This window comes from Hippichthys cyanospilos, chromosome 9 (genome assembly GCF_059441005.1).
Source record: "Hippichthys cyanospilos isolate Australia breed blue-spotted pipefish chromosome 9, RoL_Hcya_1.0, whole genome shotgun sequence".
NCBI lineage: Eukaryota > Metazoa > Chordata > Actinopteri > Syngnathiformes > Syngnathidae > Hippichthys > Hippichthys cyanospilos.
Window position 1 is genome coordinate 1181157 of NC_142377.1, and position 25912 is coordinate 1207068.

The 25912-nt window shown below is 44.0% G+C and overlaps 2 protein-coding genes across 4 annotated transcripts in view; one reads left to right on the forward strand and one right to left on the reverse strand.

Annotated features, from left to right (window-relative positions):
- The first annotated feature begins 209 nt into the window (after positions 1-209).
- Positions 210-25912, forward strand: part of c9h1orf50 (chromosome 9 C1orf50 homolog) — a 34653-nt gene continuing 8950 nt past the window's right edge. Inside the window, exons 1-6 of one of the 3 annotated variants that reach the window (XM_088423772.1) lie at positions 210-384; positions 1398-1606; positions 4339-4509; positions 16817-16932; positions 17010-17096; positions 25397-25528. In XM_088423772.1, coding sequence (XP_088279898.1) covers positions 4500-4509; positions 16817-16932; positions 17010-17096; positions 25397-25528 — 345 coding nt within the window. In that variant the 5' untranslated portion in view covers positions 210-384; positions 1398-1606; positions 4339-4499. Of the gene's footprint in view, positions 385-1397; positions 1607-4338; positions 4510-13509; positions 15400-16816; positions 16933-17009; positions 17097-25396; positions 25529-25912 lie in introns of those variants that run through there. The other 2 variants (XM_088423771.1, XM_088423768.1) reach the window with 2 other exon arrangements.
- ap5b1 (adaptor related protein complex 5 subunit beta 1) overlaps positions 12725-25912 on the reverse strand; it is a 49056-nt gene continuing 35868 nt past the window's right edge. Inside the window, exon 3 of the mRNA XM_088423759.1 lies at positions 12725-14025. Within this exon, the coding sequence (XP_088279885.1) occupies positions 13993-14025 (33 nt within the window). The 3' untranslated portion in view covers positions 12725-13992. The remainder of the gene's footprint in view (positions 14026-25912) is intronic.

Consider the following 25912-nt stretch of genomic DNA (forward strand, 5'->3'; position numbering starts at 1 on the left):
CAAAATTTCATAGAGTTGATGGGAGTCCAATGTAGAACACGTTTACTAAAATGTACCTCTTTATGACATACCGAACTTGGGGGTGGGCGAGTGAAGAATAGTCCTCCCTACATTAGGGGGCAGTGTTTGGAAAAACTATCTAGTCTCTTGATAGTGTGGCGGGCACTAGAACCATGCCCCATGTTGCAATGACCTGGCGTAGTCTTTGATGATTAGAGGATGCGAAGAGTAAAGACGTACACTAGACCAGCAATGTGTGATTTCTTAGTCTTGCCACAATAGCTAAATTTGTTCTGTGCCACATCCCACAGTCATGTTTATGTTGTCGCGGTTTTGACTTTTTTGTGGGTTGTCAGATCTTCCTGATAATTACTCTAAATGATGGTGAGTCCAAAACGATTTATAAACACAAATATTAACACAAAGTCAAGGTTACCATCATTTTTACATTTCTATTTACTATTTATCGCATTTAATGGGCGACAAAACAAAAATATAGCTACATTTTTATTGTTATGTACTTTGTTGAGCCTGTTGAAGGAATATCACTGAATTTTTTTCTGACATAATGGCCGTGGCCTACAGAGCAGTGCTCTTTATGATGTAATTTTACCCGGATGATCTCATCTTGTCGCGTTTTCACGCATTGAATGAAAGTCCATTCCTACAGACATCAACACACTTACATTCCATTTACCATTCCATTTACCAAAGAGATTTGAGTGACTGGTTTGTTTAATCTGTCTACCATGAATATATGTCAACAATTTGTGATCTACCGTGGATATTTCATCAATCATCAGAATCTGCAAATCGCTGTAATTAGCACGCAATGAATTCAACTTTTCTTCACCCAGTGGTGTGTAAAGTAAACGGCAATCTTTGCTCATACCAAAAGTGTGGTGAATAGTTGATGCATGTAAATTGTATGCAGCAATTCTTGTAAGAGCAGTTATTAAAACACTAATGCTCTCAGGATGGTGACAAATAATTGACAACAACCTTGTTGCCTCATATTGAATTGCTTTTAATTAGGTGACTTTTCCCTGTGCTGGCACTACCTATAATAAATGTGTTTTGCATTAGGATTTTTGCCTGCTACCTTTTCTAAGCATCATTGTCGAACTTTATATAAAACTGATAATTGTGTTTGATTGAGTGATCTAATTAACACCAAGCCATCACTTCTGCTCATGATGTTTGTTCTCTTTTTCTACATGCAAACTGCTCACATCAATAGCAAACTTGAAATACATCTTTGATATTGCTGTTCCAATTAATCACAACACACCTCACAACATTGTAAAACGACTTTGAATTGCTACTTATCATCTCCTCCTTGCTCATTTTTTCCCACCCCTCTAAGCTCTTCATATCAACTTGCTTTGTCTTTACAGTACGCATGCAACGATACTGCATTTTATCGCCGCAGACTGTACTACCGCAGCATAACTGTCAATTCACGTGTCATGAAACACTTGGTCCACTTGACACGTCAACTTCGTGCGGTGCAACAAAAACTAGCCTTCAAAGAGCAGCAGCTAGCATAAGTGCAGGCAAAACTGGAAATATCAGACATAGATAGGCAGAGAATGTTTCTATAAAGGTAAGACATAACACAAACACCAACATATACAACTACTCACACACACACACACACACACAATACTTCTCACTCTAAATCTTTTCAACTACTGTTTTACATTCACTTCACCAAAGTAACATCTCCTCATAACCACATCAACATCTCCTGATTATACTGTTTTTAAATTACATTCCTACCAGATGCATCAACCCAGAGGAAGAAGCGCACGAAAATCAACTTGATTACTTCTACGACGAGCACACAAAAATCAACTTGATCAACTTGACCCCAAAATCAATATCTTCTTTTCATGTTCTTTCGAATTAACTTCTCTTTTCCGTGCTAAATACTTTTACTTAATTACATTCTCCTTCTGCTTGCATTTTTAAAAAATCTATTGCACCCATTGTAAACAAATGGTAATGAAACTTTGACCTTTTCTGAAACATTGCCTTCTACTGTTCACTGCATATGCCGTGACGAAAGCGGACATACACGCACTGCGAGGACCTGTAATAACTGCTCGCAGTTCTAGTTACTATTGTTTTCCCAAATGAATCCCGTTTTTGAGGGTATAAACATGCATGAAAAGTCACCAAAGTTTGCACACTCGTCAGGCCTGCTGTAAAATTTGATATTTTGTTGTTTTCATACGTAAAATCTAAAAAAAAAACCAAAACAAAAAAACATTGATTTTTAAGCACCACCTATTGATTTTTAAGCACCACCTAGAGTCGAACAATTCTACTGGGTCACGGCCTGTTTTACCTAGAGATAAGACATTTTTTAGGCATATGTAGGACCTCGAGACCTACAAAATAGGTATAGAGAGCCATATGCTTGGATGTACAGAATGTGTGCCTTTTTGGACCGTTTTTGGATGTTTGCCGATACCAAACTCCTCTTAATATCTCTTAAATGGTGGACTTGATCGACTTCAGATTTGGTGTGCTTTATTATCAGACATAGGACCACAACTGGGCAAAATTTCATGAGTGACAAATCCTTAATAACTACAATGTGCCAAGCTTCGAAAAATCTGAAACTTTTCAGAAAATTTACTTGTCACTGCCTTAAAACATCTGCATGATAAATTTGTCAGAATAGCATCAAGACTTGGAGGATAAAGGTTTTTAAATTACACGATTTAGTCATGAAGGGACATAGTTGATGAAGATAACTAAATTTTACGACGTTGTGATAAAGGGGGGTGGTCTTTACGCCACCTCAAAGTCGGATGTTTCCCCAAATCGGTAAAAATTGCTGTAATTGAACCCAGATGCTCCTAAAACTGCAGCCGTTTCGACCAGTTTGACCTAGAGCTATGAATTTTTGTAGACATATGACCTACAAGACTTACAAAAACATCAAAGCACACCATATGGTAGGCTGTACAGAACCAGTTATCAACTTTTGAATGTGCCATTTGGCCCGTTTTTGCATATTTTTCGGTACCAAAACCCTTGACCAGATCAACTTCACATTTGATGTGCTACATTATGTGACTTAGGGGCACAACTGGGCAAATTTTCGTGAAAGTTGGCTAACGTATATGATGGGGGCAAGGCATCAAAATACGTGTTTCAAATTTCCTCCGCCGTGGATGACAAAAATTATTTCTTGTATTGTGCTAATCCTCTTTGAGCAAATTAACTGACATTTGGCAAGAATAGCGTTGAGCCATGGAACGTAAAGAATCTCAAATTTTCCGACTTTTCACACGGCCAGTAAGTCGCCTTAAAATCTGCTGTCTCGCCAATATGAAAAAGTTTCTGTAATTGGACCCCGATGGTCTTTTCTTTTCAAAATGTCATATAATTGATTGGGGTCCAATGTAGAAAACACCTAGTAACCAATTTTTTGTCATACTGCGAGCGCCACCTAGTGGTAGCAAAAATTTGTTATAGACGAAGGATTGCAGCCAAACCCAGTTTTTAGGACCCCAATACCTAAAAAAACAATCAAAGAGAGCCATATGCTAGGATGTACAGAAGAAGTTACGAATTTTTGAATTTGCAATTTTGTCCCAATATGGCCATTTACTCGTCTTCAACTGCTGCCGCTTTCTCTTAAACGGTTGACCCAATCAACTTGCACTTTTGGCATGGACCAATGTCAGACATAGCGACATCACTGTTCCAAAAGTTGTCAGGATCTGTTGAAATATGATGGAGGCGGGGCTTCAAAATATGAAATCAATATTTCCTTCGTCCACAGTGACATAAACTTTTTTAACTCAGCTGAACAAGCTTTAAAAAATATTAAACTCTACAGTATCATTAAATTTCATACATGTGATTGAAGTCCAATGCTCAACACACTTTTTTTCGTTGTAGTGCAAACACCATTTCGTGGCAACAAAACAAATATATAGCTACATTTATATGTACTTTGTTGTGCCTGTCGAAGTAATATCACTTAACTTTTTTTCTAACAGGCCTTCAGACGCGCCTATTTTTCTCCACCAAACGTTGCGATGTTTTGATAATGGCCTATACAGGAGCTCATCATTATGACAATTTATCATAATAGTAAATGCTGCTATGTGGTGGGCATTAGGACTCTGCTGCACACCAAGTAGGCAAGTTGAAAGAGATTTTGAAGCGTTGAACCTTGTGTTTTATTCCTTTGATGATGTGAACAATGTTGGACAGTTTTATGTTGACAAGTGAAGAGTAAAGACGTATACTAGAACAGCATCATGTGTTTCCTCATCTTGCCACATTGGTGACCCTTACTTTGCAATGTTCCAGCAACAGGTTGAAGAGGTGTTTTCTTCGGCCACATCGCCCCAACACTCGCAAGCAGCAGCCACAGAAACGTCGGTAAAGTTGCCTGAGTACTTGCCAAGCGATCCAGCCGCGTGGTTTCAGCATGTTGAGGCACTGTTCCACCTTTTGAGAAATCTCCGCGGATGTCTCGAGGTACTACATGGTTGTGGCATCCCTCGACGAGCTGACTACATGTCGCATAATGCAATTATTACGTGATCCTCCACAATATCGAAAGTACGTCGCGCTTAAGCAGCTTCTGCTTCAGCGGTTCATTTTATCGGTGTCAGAGAGGGCAGACAGGCTCCTTTCGCTGCCCGGATTAGGTGATAGCACAGCAGTGGATCTCATGGATAAAATGTTATCACTGCTGGGCTCGGATGAGGGCGGATTCTTCTTTCCACACATTTTTCTTCCGTCAGCTACCACCTCCTGTGCGATCCATGTTGGCTAAATCTGTTTGTCTGGCTACCGGGGATTACCAGACTTTAGCTGAGAAAGCAGATAGGATTCTCCTGGTCACAAAATGCTCCACTGTGCAGAGTTTGCCGGTGGATCTTTCCCTGGAAGCGACGGCGGATATGGAACCGGCAGTTGTGGCTGGAGCGGCAGAATCGAAGCGCAAGAAGTTTCTATTTTATTTTTCAGCGTTTTGACGCCAAGGTTTGCGGCTCACTCAGGAGCAGCTGATCAGCTGACCTGAGATAGCGAGCAGGTGTGTAGTGGTGCAGAAGCTCAGAGAGGTATGGAGGGGCAAGACCTTTCAGGGATTTAAAAGCAAATAAAAGGATTTTAAAATGAATCTTAAAATGTACAGGCAACCAGTGGAGTGAAGCTAAAATGGGGGAAATGTGCTCATGCTTGCGTGTGCCTGTTAAAAGACGTGATGCAGCATTCTGGACCATCTGCAGACAGGAGATGGCCGAGGCATTGACCCCCACATAAAGGGCATTAAAGTAGTCCAGCCGAGTAGTAATGAAGGCGTGGATAACTACCTCAAACTGCTGCCTTGAAAGAATTGGCTTGATTTTAGCAAGCTGCCTCAAATGGTAAAGCTCGATTTGACAAACATCCTGGTCTGATTGTCAAATTTGAGCTCTGCATCGACTTTTACTCTTAGGTTAATGATGATGGGTTTAACATGCTGGGCCAAGGAGCTCAGGTCTGGAATGGGTGTTCCAGTGGAGCTACCAAAAACCATCACCTCAGTTTTCTTTTCATTAAAATTTAGAAAATCCAATGACATCCAGGCTTTTATGTCATCAAGACACTTAATTAATGTAGTGATCTAGTAAGCGTCCCTCTTTTTAAGAAGGACATAAATCTGGCTGTCATCGGCATAAAACTGGAAGGAAATACCATGCTTCCTAAGTATAGAGCCAAGTGGGAGCAAGTACAGGGAGATTAAGAGAGGGCCAAGGACCGAGCCCTGGGGAACCCCACACGAGAGAAGCAGAGAACACAGTCACCAAGGCTGACACAAAAAGTGCGGTCAGCCAAGTATGACCTGAACCACTCTAGCGCCACGCCCCTGATGCCCACCCACTGCTCCAAGCGCGATAACAGGACTTTGTGGTCCACCGTATCAAATGCAGCAGTTAAATCTAAAAGTACAAGAATAACACAGTCACCGGAGTCTGTGGCTAAAAATATGTCATTAAAAACTCTTAAAAGAGCTGATTCAGTGCTGTGCAGAGATTTAAAACCAGATTGGAAAACCTCAAGAATACTATGGTCTTTAAGAAATTCCATTAATTGACTGCAGACTATTTTCTCAAGGACTTTTGAAATAAAAGGTAGCTTGGAAATTGGCCTGAAAAGAGCCAGAACTGCAGGATCTAGCCCAGGCTTTTTAATCAGGGGTTGAACAATTGCCTGTTTAAAATTAATGGGGACCACACCTGAGGACAGACTGCTGTTAACAATAGAAAGACCAGCAGTTCCAACTGTGGGGAAAACCTCTTTAAATAGTCGAGTCGGGGCAAGCATCATTAGGAGAACCTGAGGGCTTGAACTGACTAATAACCTCACATAAACAGGGCAGAGTCACAGGCTCAAGCTGCTCAAAGACAGCAGAGCAGGTGACAGAGACAGCGGGATCATAGACAGGAAAGATGAGAGCCCAAGCAGAAATAAAGAATTTAAGAAAATATTCACACGCCGCAGGAGAGGCTTCTCTACTGGCAGTCTGCCGAGCATTAAGAGAAGATTCAATTGTTTAAAACAAAACACGAGGTTTGTGACAGTTGGACAGAATGTTTGACAAATGTTCCCTCTCAGCATTTTTTTTACAGTTGTCTGATAATTACGCCAACAGTCCCTTAATATTTGAAAGGACACCTGCAGTTTGTCCCTTTTCCACTTGCGCTCAGCTTTACGACACTCCCGTCTGACAGCTCGAGTAGTGTCATTTAACGATGGCTCAGATGTGATTTTATGTCGTCTGGTTTTTAATGGAGCCACAGCATCCAAAACATTCGAGCAGGTGGAGTGAAACCATGAACTAAGCTGCTCTGTACTTTTCAAAGATTCTGCTGAATCATTACTGAAGGCGGCTGAAAATTGAGCAGCAGTGGAGGGGTTCATGACGCGACAACGCCGAGTAACAGCTGTAGATTTAACTGTACTACAGGCATAAGCAACCTCAAATAATACAGGCATATGGTCAGAAAATATCGCGGAGCAAATCTCCAGGTTAAGAACAGGCAAGACCGTAGGACAAAAAATCAAGTGTGTGTCCGCGCTCTTGTGTGGGTCCAGACACGGACTGCACAAAAGTAATAGTCAATGAGGTTGAAAAGTCACTTGCCATTGGCTTATAAGTACAACACACATGAATGTTAAAATCACCAACAATAAGGACACAGTCATATTTAGGCATGATTTCACCCGGGAAATCAGAAAAGTTATTCAAGAAGTCCTTCTTGTATTTAGGAGGTCGATAAATAGCAGCGCACAATACGGTGTGAGAGCGACCCAGCTCAAACACACACACAATTCAAAGCTGCTGAAAGAGGATGAAAGAGATAACTGCTTGCATTTATAGTGACTTTTAAAGATCGTGGCAATTCCTTCTCTTCGGCCAGATGTCCGTGGAGAGTTAAAATAGCAGCAATCGTCAGACAAAAGTTCAGTGAAAGCGCTGGACTCACCGACACCTAGCCATGTCTCAGTCACACAGAGAAAGTCCAAACCTCGGGTTGTGAAGAAATCTTTCATGATGAAAGTCTTGTTCGCTAGCGATCCAGCATTCACCAGGCCGATCCTGGAGAGGATCTGCAGGTCCGCAGCATCAGCTGTCGGGAGAGCCCGACACAAACACCACAGGTTACGGTGATTCAATCCCCGCCAGTGGGGACGAGGAAAGCTAGGCCCGCCGGGCCGGATGACGTAATCTGTGCGGATGACAGATGACAGCGAGGAAATGACAGGGTCCAGAGAGCAGCAATAAACAGAGAGTCCTGGCATAGCTCAAAACTCAATCCAGGAAGCCAAAGGAAAATCCGCCAGCCAAGCCTTCAGCCTCACTAGCCGACCGCTGCGTTTGCCCCGACAGCGGAAGCGTCGGCGCTAGCGTTTACGGCGGACAGGTGGAGTCAGGGTGGGGCACAGGTAAGTGGGGATCTCGGCCAGGAGCGGGGGTACAGATCCACGTCCACCATAATCCAATTTCACAAGATTTTTTGACATAAAGTCGGAGATCCAGCAATATTTGGCGATGTACACCAGAAGACAGTTGACATTTAAGGCGAGAAACAGTAAATACAGTAAAAACAGACACAGTACTGGCAGAGACAGACGGCCAACCACACTCACCAGCGCCATCTTGTTCCCCCCTTTAATAAGGTACACAAATTTTTTGAGTGCGGGTGACGTTTATCAGCGATTGTTAGCAGATTTTCCGTCGTTAACGACGCCCACTTTCGCCACCGTTGATATAAGACATGGTGTGGGAACATTTTAAACCCACAGTTGGCCCCACAGTTGGCCTGCCAGTTTATGCCCGTGCACAACGCCTCGGCGCGGCCAAATTGGCAATTGCGAAAGAAGAGTTCACTTCGATGGAACATTTAGGCATTGTTAGGCATTCTAATAGCCCGTGGGCCTCACCTTTGCACATGGTCCCCAAAAAGGACGGCTCTTGGCGACCTTGTGGGAATTTCCGCCGTCTTAACAATGTCTCCGCACATGACCGTTACCCCATCCCACAGATTCAAAATGTTTTCTCTTGTTTGGCTGGCACCACTATTTTTTCCAAACTGGACCTGGTCTGTGGTTATCACCAGGTTCCTGTGCATCCGGATGATGTGCCCAAAAGAGCAATGATAACCCCATTCGGCCTTTTTGAATTTCTGCACATGCCGTTTGGTCTGAAGGGGGCTGCACAGACTTTTCAAAGGCTGATGGAGTATGTGTTGAATGACCTCGATTTTGTGTTTGTCTGTCTCAATAACATTCTGGTGGCCAGTCTTACACCCAAGGTACATGTCACACTTGACGCAAGTTTTTAAGCGCCGAGGTACATCTGTCGCACTTAGCGCAAATTTTTAAGCGCCTCAATTCACACGGCCTTATCGTGAACCCAGCGAAATGCCAATTTGGTGTCTCTGTGATCGATTTCTTGGGCCACCGGATTTCAGCACAGAGCGCGGTTCCCTTGCCTTGCAAAGTGCAGGCAGTGGTGAAGTTTCCCTGTCCTGCCTCAGTCAAGGCGCTGCAGGAGTTTCTAGGCATAGCTAAATTTTATAACCATTTCCTACCCCATGCAGCCCACTTCCTGCAGCTTCTTTATGATGCCTTGCGAAAAAAGAAGGCTAAAGACCTTTTGGAATGGTCTCCTCAGCAGGTGCAGGCCTTTCAGCAAGCTAAGCAAGCCCTCGCAAACGCAGCCCTACTTGCCCACTCAATCTCTACAGTGCAGGTGGCCTTGACAACCGACGCGTTGGATGTAGCAGTTTGAGCAGTGGGGGAACAGCTGGTGGGAGAAGTTTGGCACCCCCTTGCATTTTTCAGTCGTAAGCTGCAAGATAACGAGCGCAAGTACAGTGTTTTTGACCGTGATTGCTGGCGCTATATCTTGCTACATGACATTTTCGTTTCACAGCTTACTGTATGTGGATCATCGGCCGCTTACATTCGCCATGTCAAAGGTTACTGAACTGTGGTCAGCACGCCAGCAGCGGCACTTGGTAGCCATTTCGGAATTTACCACAGACATTCAGCATGTGGCCAGAAAGTGCAACCCTGTAGCCGATTGCTTGATGCGTGCACTTGTGTGCCCCGTAAAACTGGGTGTGGATTTTTTGGGAATGGCCGCTGACCAGATCAATGATCCGGACATTCACTACCTTAAAACTAAGGGTAGAGCTCTGAGACTCGAGGAGGTGGACAGCAGTCCTCCACGGCTCTGCGATGTGTCCACAGACTGCCCAAGGCCTGTTGTTCCGGTGGAATAGCGCCGTCAGGTTTTTGACTCGATCCACTCCCTCTTGCACCCTGGCGTTCGGTCCTCAGTCAAGCTTATTGGTGCTAAGTTTGTCTGGCCTGGACTACGCAGGGATGTCAGGATGTGGGCAGCTGCTTGCATTGCATGTCAGCGCGCCAAAATTCACCAACACACCAGGGCAACTCTGGAACCTTTTCCGATTCCATTCAGGCAGTTTGACCATGTGCATGTAGACCTGGTAGGCCCCCTCCCTCCGTCGCAGGGTTTTACACACTTGCTCACAATGGTTGATCGAACCACTCGGTGGCCGGAGGCAGTTCCCCTGTCCTCCACGACCACCGTAGACATAGCCCGTGCGTTCCTGTCATTCTGGGTTGCGTGTTTTGGCAGGCCCTTGGACATCACCTCGGGACCCCAATTTGTGTCTGAGCTCTGGATGTCTTTGGGTACGCAAGTACACTGTACTACTGCTTACCACCCTCAGGTCAACGGTTTGTGCAAAGTTTTTCACTGGTAGCTTAAAGCCGCGCTGCGGGCCGCCCTTTCAGATGGTAGTTGGGTCGACCGCCTGCCATGGGTATTACTCGTGTTACGTTCGGCTCCAAAAGAGAATCTTGATGCTGCGCCTGCAGAACTGGTGCTTGGGCAGCCTGTCAGCATTCCGGGCGAGTTTCTCCCTGATTGTTCCGACGTACGTCTCTTTTCCTCTTCGTTTGAGAGAGCCCGTGACTTCTTTGCCAGTTCACCATTGTTTTCCTAAAGTGTTCATACCCTCAGCGCTCATGTTTGCTTGTTTTGTTTTTGTACGACACGATGGCCACTGCTCACCGCTACAGCCACCTTATGACGGCCCGTTTAGAGTGCTAGAGCATGGTGCTAAATATTTTGTGCTTTGGGTGGCCTTAGGGAGCGTGTAGCCGGCTCATCTCTTGGCAGGAGAGGAGGTCCTGCCAGCCAAGGTCCCTCGCCGTGGTCGTCCTCCAAAACCCTCAGCCTCACCTTTGCACGTTAGCCCGGCGTGTCGTGCTCCTAATCCTGGCCCCCAGGTTTTCATCTGCTCCACCCAGCTATGAACTGCGTACTCGGGGCAGCAGGCTGATAAAACCCCCAGTGAAGTTTTCGCTCTAAGTGCCTTACTGGGTGTTCGGGGGGGAGCTGTGTGGCGGGCATGAGGCCTCTGCCGCACACCCAGTAGGCAAGTTGAAAGAGATTTTGAAGCTTTGAACCTTGTGTTTTATTTCTTTGATGATGTGAACAATGTTGGACAGCTTTTGTGTTTGTAACTCTCGTTTGGGCTAGGAAGCGATCTGACCGCCGCTAAGATGGTGGGATAAGACAACACAAGGTAGGAATGACTATGGAGCCATGTGGTGCAAATAATAGGCATACAACAACCCTGCTTTTCATTCTTGTATTTTTACATATATATATATATATATATATATATATATATATATATATATATATATATATATATATATACATACATACATACATGCGGTTATACAGGTTATTTTACAATGAATTGCTATAGAGTGGGCCCCCGTGTTACGAACTTAATCTGTTCAGCGGCTACGCTCGTAACTCGAACTGCTCGTATGACGGGCAATCCAAACCTATGTTAATTCGTGAATGCGTGCAAAAACCTTAGGTAAAAACATCACGACTTTATACACATATTAAAAATGAGTAACATAACCTACTGTACAGTTAAATTAAATAACATAAATATACAAAGGAAAAATGAAATTTACCTTTGGGGCGACGTGACTTGAGCTGGGTGGAGGCGGAGGAGAGCACACACCAACCCACATAATTTATTGATTTATTTTCTCAAACGGGAACTTTCCTCAAACTAGAACATATCACCAGCGATTTCCTTCTCTTTAATCCATAATAGAAGAAGCCTCTCCATTTTGTTGTCGATCGAGGTCCGTCCCCCGGCAAGGAAAGTCTTGCCCTTAGAAGAATGCCGAGCGGTTACAGCCATACTCACGAGCAAGGTTAACTATGCGTGCGCCTCCTTCGTTTTTTTTTTTTTTTTTTATCTCCTGCTTGGTTTCTATTGTCATCATCCTCTTACTTCTTCCTTTACCGCCACTTGCAATTTTAGAAGCCATGTCTAACAAATAAAGTTTGCAAAGTCTTAACAACATTCCTTCCTTCCGTTTTTCACTCATTTTCTCTCTTTCCTTCCGTCCCGACCAGCTGTGCCATCAAGCTAGATAAAGGCGTTCGGCCAATAGCATATCGGCATTTCTGTGATTGACGTGACGCCGGCCAATAGCATCTCCGTGAGTGAGACCGAGACTGTGACCTTAATCGACCAATAGCATATCGGCATCTCCGTGACTGACTACGTGACTGACACCGTGACTGAGACAGTGACTGTGACATTGTAAGAGCAATAGCGTTCAACGTTGTCGTAACAAGCAACAACCACTGATTTTGTTGACGTAGCAAAGCTAAAATATATGAACGAATACAATGGCCGTCATGTCGGATTGTTCGTAAGACGAAAGGTTTGTGCGTAAGTGGGGGACAAAATACTCCGCGGTCCACGCTCGTAAGTCGAAATGTTCGTAAAAGAGGGTGTTCAGAAATCGGGGTCCGACTGTATCTATATTTGCAATATACTGCGGACAAGGCAATCGATTCAAAACAACAACATTCCAACTAAACAGTTTCAAAAATCCTACCGCTTATAGCGGTGATTGGGTAGCATGCCATCAAAGGAAGTCCTATGCACAGTGGGGTGGAGAAAAAAACCTGACCTAAAACAAGGCCAAATAATGCAATTAATAATTATCTTGTCAGTTAATCACTGAGATAAACACAATATTCGTATAATGTAAACCAAAAATGTCAATATGAACTTCGATTACAAAAACGTTAATACATAAAACAGAAATAGTAATAATATGAACATAACTTGAATTTATGAATATAAATATAATCACATATCAAACTAGATACAATCATGCATACACATTACGAAGATTCATCAACTTCAAATGGTTCAAATTCAAAAGTAAAGTGCACTTACTTTGGTCCGATTTCAAGTTCAAAAGTCAAAATCACAGTACCAAAGTGGTATTGAGTGGGTTGATTTCTAACAATTTGAGAAAAAAACTGGCTGTACTAACTTGTTCCCACACTAGTAGGGAACTTTCAGACTCACCGATGAGTTGCAAGTAACAGACAGTTACAGTTGGTTAGTGAAAAGTAACCAGGTGTCCAGATGGCGTGTTTGAATGAAGCTACAATGATGCATGTTTGGATTAATCTGACGATCAACTCACGCATAATGTCCGGAGGTATAAGTAGCGGGGTTTAGAGCAACTTGCCGGTGAGAATCAATGGTTCTGGTGCCAATTTGCTATCTTTTCTGCGTTTCTTTTTTTTTTGAACGGCGCGCCACGCGAGCTGCTCAACAGTGCAACTGAGCGTATTCAGTCAGTGACGAGAGAGTTGCGGTTTCTTAAAGGGACAGGCACCGGGCAAATTGAAACGGCAAGAGCAGAGCTCTTAAAGCAGGGGTGTCCAAACTGGGTCCTCAAGGACCGCTGTCCTGCATGTTTTCCAGGTTTCTTTCCCTCAGGCACCTGATTCAAATAGTCAGGATCATTATCAGGCTTCTGCTGAACGTGTTGAGGTGTTGATCATTTGAATCAGGTGTGTCCGGGAAAGAAACCTGAAAAACATGCAGGACTGTGGCCCTCGAGGACCGGATCTGAACACCCCTGTCTTAAAGAGACAGGACTTTATTTTCCATGTTATTTTACATGTTGACATCTTTCCACAGCTGTTATTTGACCCAGATGATCTCATCTTGGGCGGCCCGATGGCGCAGTGAATAGCACATCCGCCTCACAGTTCAAAGGTCCCGGTTGGCTCCGGCCTTCCTGTGTGGAGTTTGCATGTTCTCCCCGAGCCGGCGTGGCTTCTCTCCGGGCACTCCGGCTTCCTCCCACTCCCCAAAAACATGCATGGCAGGTGAATTGGACATACTAAATTGTCCTTAGGTGTGATTGGGGGTGTGATTAGTCGTTCGTCTCTGTGTGCCCTGCGATTGGCTGGCAACCAGTTCAAGGTGTCCCCCGCCTACTGCCCGAAGCCAGCAAGCCTGCGACCCCTGTGCGGATAAGCGGCTATAGAAAATGGATTGATGGATGGATGATCTCATCTTGTCACGATTTCACACGTTGAATGAAAGTCCATTCCTACAGACATAAAAAAAACCATACATTCCATCTTAGTGCTAGAATCACCTTGGGGCAGGAAATGACGTAATAAAATGTTTGCCATTCCATTGACTTAGTTGCGTACTTTGACCTTTTCTAAAATATTGACCTCTACTGTTCACCTATATATACACAGACATATTCATACCCTAAAGTGTTCATACCTCGACCTGTCCATTCTCCAACGTGCACAGGTCTGCGTGGGCCCATTTTAGCTGCTTGCAGCTCAGCTTTCCATTTTATTCTTACATAATTTTCAGTTTAAATAATATTACATGGATGATACTTACCCAGTGCGGTTGAACGTTAACGATGCATCCATGTGTCTTTCCTTTTTTCTTTTTTTTTTGAAAAACAAAAACCAAACACCTTCGAAATTCATGGTCATGAAGCCTGCTTGGGAATTTTTTGTGGCATAGTAGCGTCCCCTGCTGGTTCGAATGAGTTACTACGGAATCATTTACAAGTGGCTAGATAGGCATTTACAAATCCCCCCCACGCATTTGTGATCCCCGTGCCGCACAGCAGTAGCAAAAGTCGCATGTATCTAGACAATCCAGGAGGCCAAGTGTTCGCAGTTTGCCCTAAAACAGAGCTATGTACGCATTCATCTATCCGTTCACGCATACAAATCAACATACAAGTTTGTGACTTTCATTACACACGTATTACTTCAGCCTAGCATTTGTGGATTTCTGTTGCGCATTTGTGACCCTCTCGTTACGCATTTGTGGTTCTCGTTGCACATTTGTATTTTCGTTACTCATTTGTGACATTGGTTACACATTTGTGGCTTGACATACGCATTTGTGAATAGCTTTGCTACAATTCTGAGCCCATAGTGGCTGGCCTGGCCGCTTGTGTAACTGCACATTGCACAATAACTCCCGACTACGTAATGCATGTTGGACCTCGAGTTTGAACATAGCTGCCCGCTTAGTTTGCCGGAAATGAGAAGCCACACATATCGATTAAGAATACGTAAATAAATAACGGCGTACTACCAACGGGCAATATTGCTATTAATTGACTTTGAGATCCACTTTCTTCATTTGTGTTGACAAGTTAGCTGGCCAAAAAATAAAAAAAAAATACAAGGCATGGGCAATTCAATGCTGACGAGGCTACTTACTGCAAAGCACGTTGAGTAGAGCTCCGGTTTTGAAGGGTAGTAGCCAGTTTGGTTCAACTTCTCTGTTGACGAAGGTACGTTTCGCCGACTAAACAAGCTGGTTGCTTAACTGGCCTGGGTAAATTCGACGAAATACTTACGGACATTCATATACACGCCAACACAGAAAGCAATGGACGGAACTGTCACCCTCACAGGTCATTCCGACAGAACAACCAAAGGTAAGACAACCTGTCGTAATCGGCGCTTGCAATAAATGGATAAATAAGTAAATAAGAAATTACGGTGGTCTGTATATTTGCATTTTGGCATGGGTACAAGTTTATAAACTAGAAATGACCTAATGGATGAAATATTTGTGTGAAGGCTTAATCGTCTTTGTTTTTATATTCCGCCCGTTTTTTTGACACGTTTCAACTCATGCCCAGTTCATCCGATCACACCGTTCCAATTTCATATTATTCCTATTAATCGGCTTCCATTTTTTCTCATTCCAAATACTTACAGATTTCCCTCAATTCTCTGTTTTCCACGTCAAAAATCCCGAGACTTAACATTGTGTGATTTTGCATTTTCATATTTACAGCTTTTACATATCATGTCATCGTTCCCATCATTCCAGAAATTAATACATTCCAATATTTCCCATAATTCCATATTTTTTTTCACTTAAATAATTCACAATTCATCTTCAATGGGTTGATTCCCTATTCATTCCCAATGGGATATTTAACATTTCACATATTGAGTTTTCCCATTTCACATTCATAATATTTAACTCCTTCATTTCACCTCATGGATCATCCCATCATTCCAATAATTCATACATTTTAATATTTCCCTTAAATCTATATTTTCACTTAAATATTCCAATATTCATTTCCAATGTGAGATATAACATTTCAAATTTTGAGCTTAGCCATTACACATTCTCAACATATAACATTCATTTCGCCTTATGAACAATTTCTATCGTTCGATTAATTCATGCATATTAGTATTCCCCATAATTCTATATTTTTCACCTATAATAATTCATAATTCATTCCCAATGGCATATTTAAAATTCAACATTGGAAGCACCCCCTTTTCACATCAGTACTAATATACACACATTCCCAATAAGTCATATCTTAATATTATTACTCATTGATTCCCACTGTTCTCGTCAAAACTTTGTAACCTTCCTTCTTCATCATTACTCGTCGAATTTACACCATTCTAACTTTAATCGATTCCCCGATTCCTGCCATTCCATGGGTGCATCCATTTTCCTCTTCCCCCAATTCAAAATTTTCCCACAGTTCCACTTTGTTCAGTTTTTCCCTTGTATCTTCTACATTAGATGGCCTATTCAAACCAACCGTTATAATCAAAATACTTCACAGATTCAAGCCATTCAAACGTTCAACATCATTCCACCATTCAATGCCTCACCTTTCAGCGCTTTCACCTTCACACGCAATTTCTTCAGGAATTGCACATTTTTCTAGTTTAAATTGCATTTTGACATGGATGTAAAGTTGATGAATCATTTGTCTTCCAGTACAGTTATGAATTGTTTTTGTTGTTGATTTATTGATCATTTAAATGAATGTCTGTCACATGAGAAATGTAGGCATATGTTTGGTTCTGCAGTGACTCTGGTTGAGAGCAGCGTCACTCCTGGTAGAAAGGAACTTGTCAACAGTTATCACACAACTAGAGTGGGGGACCCTATGGATCTTGTTGATTTAGCAACACAACTGCAGAAGGTTTGGACCCAGTTTCATTCTGTAAATTACATAGATCTTGTTTGTTGCTTTGAGCTAAGAGTGACACGTTTTCTCAGGGATGCGATTTCATCAAAGCCAATGCTTGCAACAAACTTTTGGTAATTGCTGACCAGATCAGATATCTACAAGAACAAGCAAGAAAGGTGAGTGCACCAGCAAGTTGTAGATACCACTGCAATTAAAATTCAATAAACACTTAATATTGCAACAAAGCACTGGAGAAAGTTCTAAAAGACTAAACTTAGGGCTGGTAAGGATAAGCCCCTTTCACACCAAAACAGTCCAGGAACTAAGAGTTCCTGGTTGCTCTGTTCCAGGTCGGAAGTTCCTGGTCCACGGCCCATTCCTTTGCGTTCAGACCGAGGGACAGCGAGGGGGTAGCTTATTGAAATTGGACTGATAACGTGAGGCGGGAGTTGCACTCCCCCTTCTATCACTAAAAGAAAGTGAACGACAAGCAGGATGATAAACTAAAGACACACACTCTGAATGGAGCCAAATTAGCTTTGTTCTTGATTTGCAGCTGTTAACTGGATACTAATAAATTCATATACGTTATTTGAGCTTGTGCAATATGTAAACTTGAGAAGGGGAAGGAGGAAGCTTCTTTGATTCCCTCAGGGTAAAACCGTGATTTCTAATTCTAATGTCTTCCTACTAAATAGCACAACACGACAGGACCAATGCGTCGTCAAGTCTCCCCCCACGTCAGTCTTGCTCGGCCACACCACTCCCTCTCTTTCTTGCATGTCACTCAGATGCGTTAATAAAGAACACATCCAATAAAAACAGAAAACAAATGCAAATACATTAAAACACCATACATCCTAAATAACATGTTACACAAGCAATCAAAACTATGAGTCGCTGTCGGGAGTGACCACTTTCCCAATTCCAGCGAGTGTTTCCAGCTAAAAGTACATGATAAAAACGACCATCTGCACTAAAGCAATCGGCGGGGATGGCTGTGTTTTTTTTGGGAGCCTCCATCTTCGAAAGCATGCCAGAGGAAACGAAGACGCCCAGCTATTGGTTCTGGGGCCGCCGGGAGCGATTTCTGTGTGTTCCCCTTTGAGATGGAGAGCTTTCGAGGCAGTGCATGCCACGGACTCGGCTCCGGCTGTTTTCTGTCATAAGTATGCTTCAGCGTATTCTTGCTGCATGACTCTGGTTTTCCGTAATCCAAGACCAGTTTGCTTCAACAATGAGAAGTAGAAGGAGGGAGAAGTCACGTTATCGACGCGTATGCCAACGCCCGCTTTCGTGTTTCAACGTCTCTCGGCATGTTGTTTATGACAAAAAGCTGTAATACACAGAGTGAGCACTAAATGTAGCGGATTTTTGATTCAGATCGTCGCGAAGTAAATCTCCTTCAGTCTGTGTTCTGTCCGTGTGTTTTAAATTCTTTTCAAACCTCTTCGTCACAAACGTGCTAGCTCATGGTGGGAATTCCGGTCAGTGACTAGCCTTTCCTCGTAGTTGAAGCGAATTGGAGTTGGATGTCCTCTTCTCTGTCAATAAGCGGTAGAGTCTGTTCCAGAGCACCCATTCAATTTTCTCTCATTCCACAATTTCAAAATATTAAACTGGCCACAGTGTAAACAAAGCATAATGACAGCTGCTGATACCGGTTCAACCAACCAATCAGTGTTACGACACATCTCCGAGTTCAAGCAACCAATCAGCCTTAGTTAGCACAGCACCCCCTCCTCCAGCTACCCGGGTACGGAGGCTCTGACCCTAGTATTAACTAGGAGCTGAAATGGTTCAGGGTAGAGGCTTAGCAGAACCTGCCCTATCAGGGACGGTTTTTGGTGTGAAGGGAAAGGGAAATGCTTTCCAGGTAACGCAGAAGAGTTCCTGCGGTGTGAAAGGGGCAATGGATGACCCGATCCAAAAGTTAAATCAATTCAATGGCATCAAAGGCATCTCTTCATCACAACTATCTATATCATGAATATTAAATTTAGGGTAGACATCATAATTGAAATTAATAAATGAGGATAAATGAATACATTGTTGAATAGGCTAATGCTATATACAAAGGCTGACAGATATGGCGTTATATTTGTGCCACTATTGCGAGCACGCAAAAAAAAATAGTGTAGAAAATAAAACTGAGCGAGTGAAAACAGATTTTGAGCGCAGAAAAAAAAAAGAAGAGAAGCTCCTCGCTCAAAATTCCTTTTTGCTTGCTTGCGATAGCCCTCTCTCGCTCAACATCTCGCTCTTGCTTGCGATACTCCTCTCTCCCTCGCTCGACATCGCGTTTGCTCAACATCGAGCTCTGGCTCGCTCGAGTCGTCCTCTGCGTGCACTCAGTTCTGCTCACATGTTACGTTTATGCCACAAAGATAGCTAATCAGAGCTTTTAAAAGCACATTGATTGACAGCTTTGTATCTAATGAGATTGCTTGTTGTGTTCACCGGGAACGAGCAAATGAGAGTGCGTCACATCGACTTCGGGCAGGAGGAGGTGGGCTTACATCATTAAAGTACAAAAACTAAATAGATAGTTCTGTCAAATGATATGATACAGCAATAATAATAATAATATTAAAAGTAATGCCCATACATTGTTTTCAAAGAAGTCTACCTTCTCCCGCCCAAGTCGACGTGACGCTTTCCCGTTTGCTCGTTCCAGGTGAACACAACAAGCAATCTCATTGGGTACCAAGCTGATTTTTTTAAGCTTGTACAATAGTTATTTAGGTTTTTGTCACTCTTGGCGAAGAAAAAAAATTGAACCCATATTTTGAAGGCCCGCCCCCATCATATATATCGACGAATCTTCACCAAATTTTGCCCATATGTACCCCTATGTCTGATGATGCACCACAGCAAATTATAAGTCGATCAGGTAAAACGTTTAGGAGAAAGAAGGAACAGTTTGGGACCTGCAAACGCCAAAAAATGGGCCAAAATTGCACATTCAAAAATTCATCACTCTTTATCTGTACATCTGAGCATATGGCTCGCTTGACTTTTTTGGAGTGTTCGAGGTCCTACACATGCCTAAAAATTATCGTAGCTCTAGGGCTAACGGGCCGGGACTGGCTGCACTTTTTGGACCTCACGTGGTGCTGTAGAGCTTTTTTTTTGTTTTGTTTTTTTTGCATTTGTATGTGCCTATGCACCAAACAGCATTTCAGAGGACCCACCCTTTTTGGAGTCCTTGGACCGTGTGCTGGAGAGCGCTTCCTCCGGGGACTCCCTCAGTCTGCTGGGGGACTTCAATGCTGATGTGGGCAATGACTGTGAGACTTGAAGGGGTGTGATTGGGAGGAACCCCCCCCCCCCCGATCTGAACCAAAGTCGTGCTTTGTTATTGGACTTCTGTGCTCGTCACGGATTGTCCATAACGAACACCATGTTCAAACATAGGGGTGTCCATATGTGCACTTGGCACCAGGACACCCTAGGCTGCAGTTCGATGATCGACTTTGTCGTTGTATCATTGGATTTGCGGCTGCATGTTTTGGACACTGAAGAGAGGGGCGGAGCTGTCAACTGATCACCACCTGATTGTGTGTTGGCTCCGTTGGTGGGGGAGGATGCCGGCCAGACCTGGCAGACCCAAACGTATCGTGAGGATCTGCTGGGAACGTCTGGCAGAACCCTGTCAGAAGGAGTTTCAACTCCCACCTCCGGCAGAATTTCTCCCACGTCCCGGGGGAGGCGGGGGACATTGAGTCGAGTCTGACCATGTTTCGCGCCTCCATTGTCGAGGCGGCTGATCGGAGTTGTGGCCATAAGGTGGTCGGTGCCTGTCGTAGCGGCAATCCCCGAACCTGCTGGTGGACACCAGCGGTACGGGATGCTGTCAAGCTGAAGGAGTCCTATGGGGCGTTTTTGATCTGTGGGACTCCAGAGGCAACTCACAGGTACCGGCTGGCCAAGCGGAGTGCGGCTTCGGCGGTCGCCAAGGCAAAAACTCGGGTGTGGGAGGAATTCGGTGAGGACATGGAAAGCAACTTCCGGATAGCTTCGAAGAAATTCTGGTCCACCATCCGGCGTCTCAGAAGGGGGAAGCAGTGCACCATTGACTGTGTACAGTGGAGATGGGGCACTGCTGACCTCAACTCCGGATGTTGTGAACCAGTGTGCAGAATACTTCGAAGATCTCCTCAATCCTACCGACACGTCTTCCTCTGAGGAAGCAGAGTCTTCGGGCACCGAGGTGCGCTCTCCCATCTCTGGGGCTGAAGTCACTGAGGTGGTCAAAAACTCCTTGGTGGTAAGGCCCCAGGGGTGAATGAGATCTGCCCGGAGTTCCTGAAGGCTCTGGAGGCTGGAGGGCTGTCTTGGCTGACACGCCTCTGCAACATCGCGTGGACATTTGGTTACAGTGCCCCGGTTTTCGTCCTGGCCGTGGAACAGTGGACCAGCTCTACACCCTCTCGGCAGGGTCCTCTAGGGTGCATGGGAGTTCGCCCAACCAGTCTACATGTGCTTTGTGGACCTGGAGAAGGCGTTCGACAGTGTCCCTTGGGGATCTCTGTGGGGGGTGCTCGGGAGTACGGGCTACCGGACGCCCTGATACAGGCTGTTCGGTCCCTGTATGACCGATGTCAGAGCTTGGTCCGCATTTCCGGCAGTAAGTCGAATTCATTTCCATTGAGGGTTGAACTCTGCCAAGGCTGCCCCTTGTCACCCATTCTGTTCATTACCTTTATGGACAGAATTTCTAGGCACAGAGGGGGCCCGGTTTGGGAGCCTCAGCATTGCTTTACGCGGATGATGTCGTGCTGTTGGCTTCTTCAGGCCGTGACCTCCAACTCTCACTGGAGCAGTTCGCAACTGAGTGTGAAGCGGCTGGGATGAAGATCAGCACCTCCAAATCTGAGACCATGGTCCTCAGTCGGAAAAGGGTAGAATACCCTCTCCGGGTCGGGGATGAGGTCCTGACCCAAGTGGAGGAGTTTGAGTATCTCAGGGTCTTGTTCACGACTGAGTGTAGGATGGAGTATGATCGACAGATGGATCGGTGCGGCATCTGCTGTCATGTGAACTCTGCACCGGTCTGTCAGGTAAAGAAAGAGCTGAGCCGAAAGGAGAAGCTCTCTGTTCACCACTCAATCTACGTTCCTGCCCTCACCTATGGCCACGAGCTGTGGGTCGTGACTGAAAGAACAAGATCCCGGATATAAGCGGCCGAACTGAGATTCCTCTGCAGGGTATCCGGGCTCTCCTTTAGAGATAAGGTGAGAAGCTCGGTCATCTGGGAGGGGCTCAGCGTCGAGCCGCTACTCCTTCGCGTTGAGAGGAGCCAGTTGAGGTGGTTCGGGCATCTGGTTAGGATGCCCCCCGGACCCCTCCCCGGTGAGGTGTTTCAGGCATGTCCCACTGGAAGGAGGCCCCAGGGACGACCCAGGACACGCTGGTGGGACTATGTCTCTCGGCTGGCCTGTGAGTGCCTGGAAATCTGTCCGGAAGAGCCGGATGAAGTGGCCGGGGAGAGGGAAGTCTGGGCTTCCTTGCTCAAGCTGCTGCCCAGATGGATGGATGGATGGATGGATTGTTTTAGGAGACATGAAAATATCAAATTTTTTGCCAGGCCTGACAACTGTGCAAAATTTGGTGACTTTTCGTGCATGTTTAGAACCTCAAAAATGGGAAAGTTTTTTATGAGTAATTAGTAATAATAAATAGAGCTGCAAGCAGCTATAAAGGGCCCTTGCAGACCTGTGCATGTTGGGGTATGATCAGGTCGGTGTATGATCAAGTAGGAGAATGAACGTGTTTGGGTGTATGCACGGTAAGTTAAGTGAACATTATCAGGCAATTTGTTCGAAATTGTGCAATTTTTATTGGATTTGATCAACAGGCTCAATAAAGTATATAGAATTATATATGTCTAGAGACTTATCAGACTTAATTTCAGTGGTCTTACTTCAACAGGCTCAGCTGAGCACGTAAAAACGTTTTGAAAAATGCTATATTTTTGACTGCCACTAGGTGGCGCTCGCACTACGACCAAAAATACGTTGATAAGTGTGTTCCGCATTGGACACCCATCAAATATATGAAATTTCGAAAAGATAAGACCAGTGGTTCTTAACCTGGGTTCGATCGAACCCTAGGGGTTCGGTGGAGCCTCCGCCGCAGAGATCCACCCCTCAGTCTAGTCTGCAGGTAGTGGGCACAGTCATTGAAAGCGTCCTGCTCTGAGATTTCCTACCGGTCCGCTTGGAGGTCGCTGGTTTGTGTAGCAGAGTCAGACCTCCCTATCAGACCGCTTAGAAAGGGCTGTATATGTGTTTGAGTGAGACTTCCTACCAGTCCGCTTTGAGAGCGCTGGATAAGCTGCAGAGTAAGACCTCCTTCTCAGTCGGGACCACACACCGGAATTAGCCCGTTACCTCCCGACCGCCCATCTCGGCAAATAAGCTCCTGCAGCCGGCGATCGCGGATTCACGACGTGGCGGCGGGTAACTGATACTTTTACCCACGGTGATGATTTGAACAAGGTGATATTAATGCACAATTCATTTTGTGCATGAGTAAAAAAAAATCATTTTATTTTTTACAAAAGAAGGGTTCGGTGGATGAGCATATGAAACTGGTGGGGTTCGGTGCCTCCTACAAGGTTAAGAACCACTGGATTAGACCATCTTGGTTCAAATATAGCAACTTTGTTTTGGCGAGACATCGGACTAACATTTTTCTTCGCCACTAGAAGGGCTTATAAGTAATGCAAACAAATTTTTGAACAGATATGTTAAGGGCATGAGTCTTCATGTATCTCTTAAGTTTGAGATTTTTTAAGCTTGTACTGCTGAGTTGTTTAGGTTTTTGTCACGTGGCAAAGTAAAGATTAAACACATATTTTGAAGCCCCGCCTCCATCCCACTTGTCGGCGGATCTTCACAAAAAAATTGAACAATTATGCCTCCCAGTCTGATAAAACACCACAGCAAGTTTGAAATCGATTGGGTAAAGCGTTTAGGAGAAACAAGGAGCAGTTCGGAACCTGCAAGCGAGCAAAAACGGTCCAAAAGTGCACATTCAAAAATTCATAACTCTTTTCCTGTACATCTGAGCACATGGCTCTTGCTGACTTTTTTGTAGGTCTCAAGGTCCTACATAAGCCTACAAATTTTCGTAGCTCTAGGTGAAACAGGCCGGGACTGAGTGACTTTTTTTCCACTCATAAGGCCATTTTGGGGCCACTTACAGACACTTTTTTTATTTTGGCGAGACATCTGACTTTGTGATGGCGTGCAGACCACGGCCATTATCAAAAAGTTGTAAAATTTCTGACCAACGTTCAGTTGTTTTATTCAAACAGTATGAGCACAGTACATGAAAGTGTAAAAAATGACATTTTTATCAACCACTAGGCGGTGCTCTCAGCTATTTCAAATGTTTTTTTTCAAAGGTGTCAAAGGCATGAGTCGTTATGTGTCTGATGTTTTAGATTTTTTGAAGCTTCTACATCAGAGTTATCGAGGTTTTTGTCACTCTTGGCGAAGGAAAAATTTCACACATTTTGAAGCCCCGCTCTTATCATATATGTCAGCGGATCTTCACCAAATTTTGCCTGGTTATGCCCCTATGTCTGATAATGTAAGACGGCAAGTTTGAAGTCGATCTTGTCAAGCTTGTAGGAGAAACAAGGAGCAGTTCAGGACCTGCAAACATCCAAAAATGGGCCAGAAATGCACATTCAAAAATTCATAACTCTTTTTCTGTACATCTGAGCATATGGCTCGCGTTGACTTTTTTGTAGGTCTCTAGGCCCTACATATGCCTAAAAATCTTCATAGCTCTATGAGCCAACTGGCTGTTTTTCGACCTTAGAGCCATTTTTTTTGGCATTGTTTTTGGAAACACCAAAATATCAAATTTTTCACCAGGCCCAGACAAGTGTGCAAGTTTTGGTGACTTTTCGTGCATGTTTAGACCCCTAAAAATGGGAAAGTTCTGAAAGAGTAAATAATAACCAGAGCTGCAAGCAGCTATAAAGGGCCCTTGCAGACCTGTGCATGTTGGGGTATGATCAGGTCGGTGTATGAACAAGTAGGAGTATGAACGTTGGGTTAAGTGAACATTATAAGGCAATTTGTTCGAAAATGTGCATAACTGTTTTTCTGTACATCAGAGCAAAGTCGATTTAATAAGTCTAGACTGCTTCCTACTCTCTTTCAGCATAAAAAAATCTTTTGCCAGAAGCATGTTGCTTATTTTTTTATTATTGAATGGTTGTTTATTTATTTTCAGGTACTGATTGTATGGTTTATTTCAATAAGTTTTCCCTCATTTTCAAATAAATAAATGTTCTTCAAGTTGGTTAGTCGACTATCTCTAGTTAAAATATTGAGGTATAAATTGGTTTGTGTTTACTTGGAAGTCGTGCAAAAAGATGCTCATTGATTGTGCATGTGTTTTTTTGTTTTTGTTTATTTTTTTATGTGTGTGTGTTTTGCATTTTCATTTCTAGGTCTTAGAAGAAGCAAAACGGGACTCTGACCTCCATCATGCTGCCTGTAACATTGTGAAAAAACCGGGCAATACGTATTACCTCTACCAACGACCATCGGGACAAAAATACTTTTCCATCCTTTCTCCTAAGGTATATATGTATTGTTGTATGGGAGCCTTTTGGGGTCCTTGCGTTTGTTCGTGAAATAAAAAACGTGGACATGCTGCTTAAAAAAAAAGTTCAACGTTTAACATGGTCTCATTATGAGTTGAATGTGTTGGAGATCACGGCCTGGATTCCTCAGGCCATGACTTTCAACTCTCGCAGGAGTGGTTAGCAGTTGAGTGTGAAGCAGTTGGGATGAACATCAGCACCTCTAAATCTGAGACCATGGTCCTCAGTTGGAAAAGGGTGGAGTTCCCCATCCGGGTCGGGGATGAGGTCATGCCCCAAGTGCAGGAGTTCAAGTATCTTTGGGTCTTGTTGTGGTGAGGGCAAGATGGAATGGGACATCGACAGGCAGATTGGTGCAGC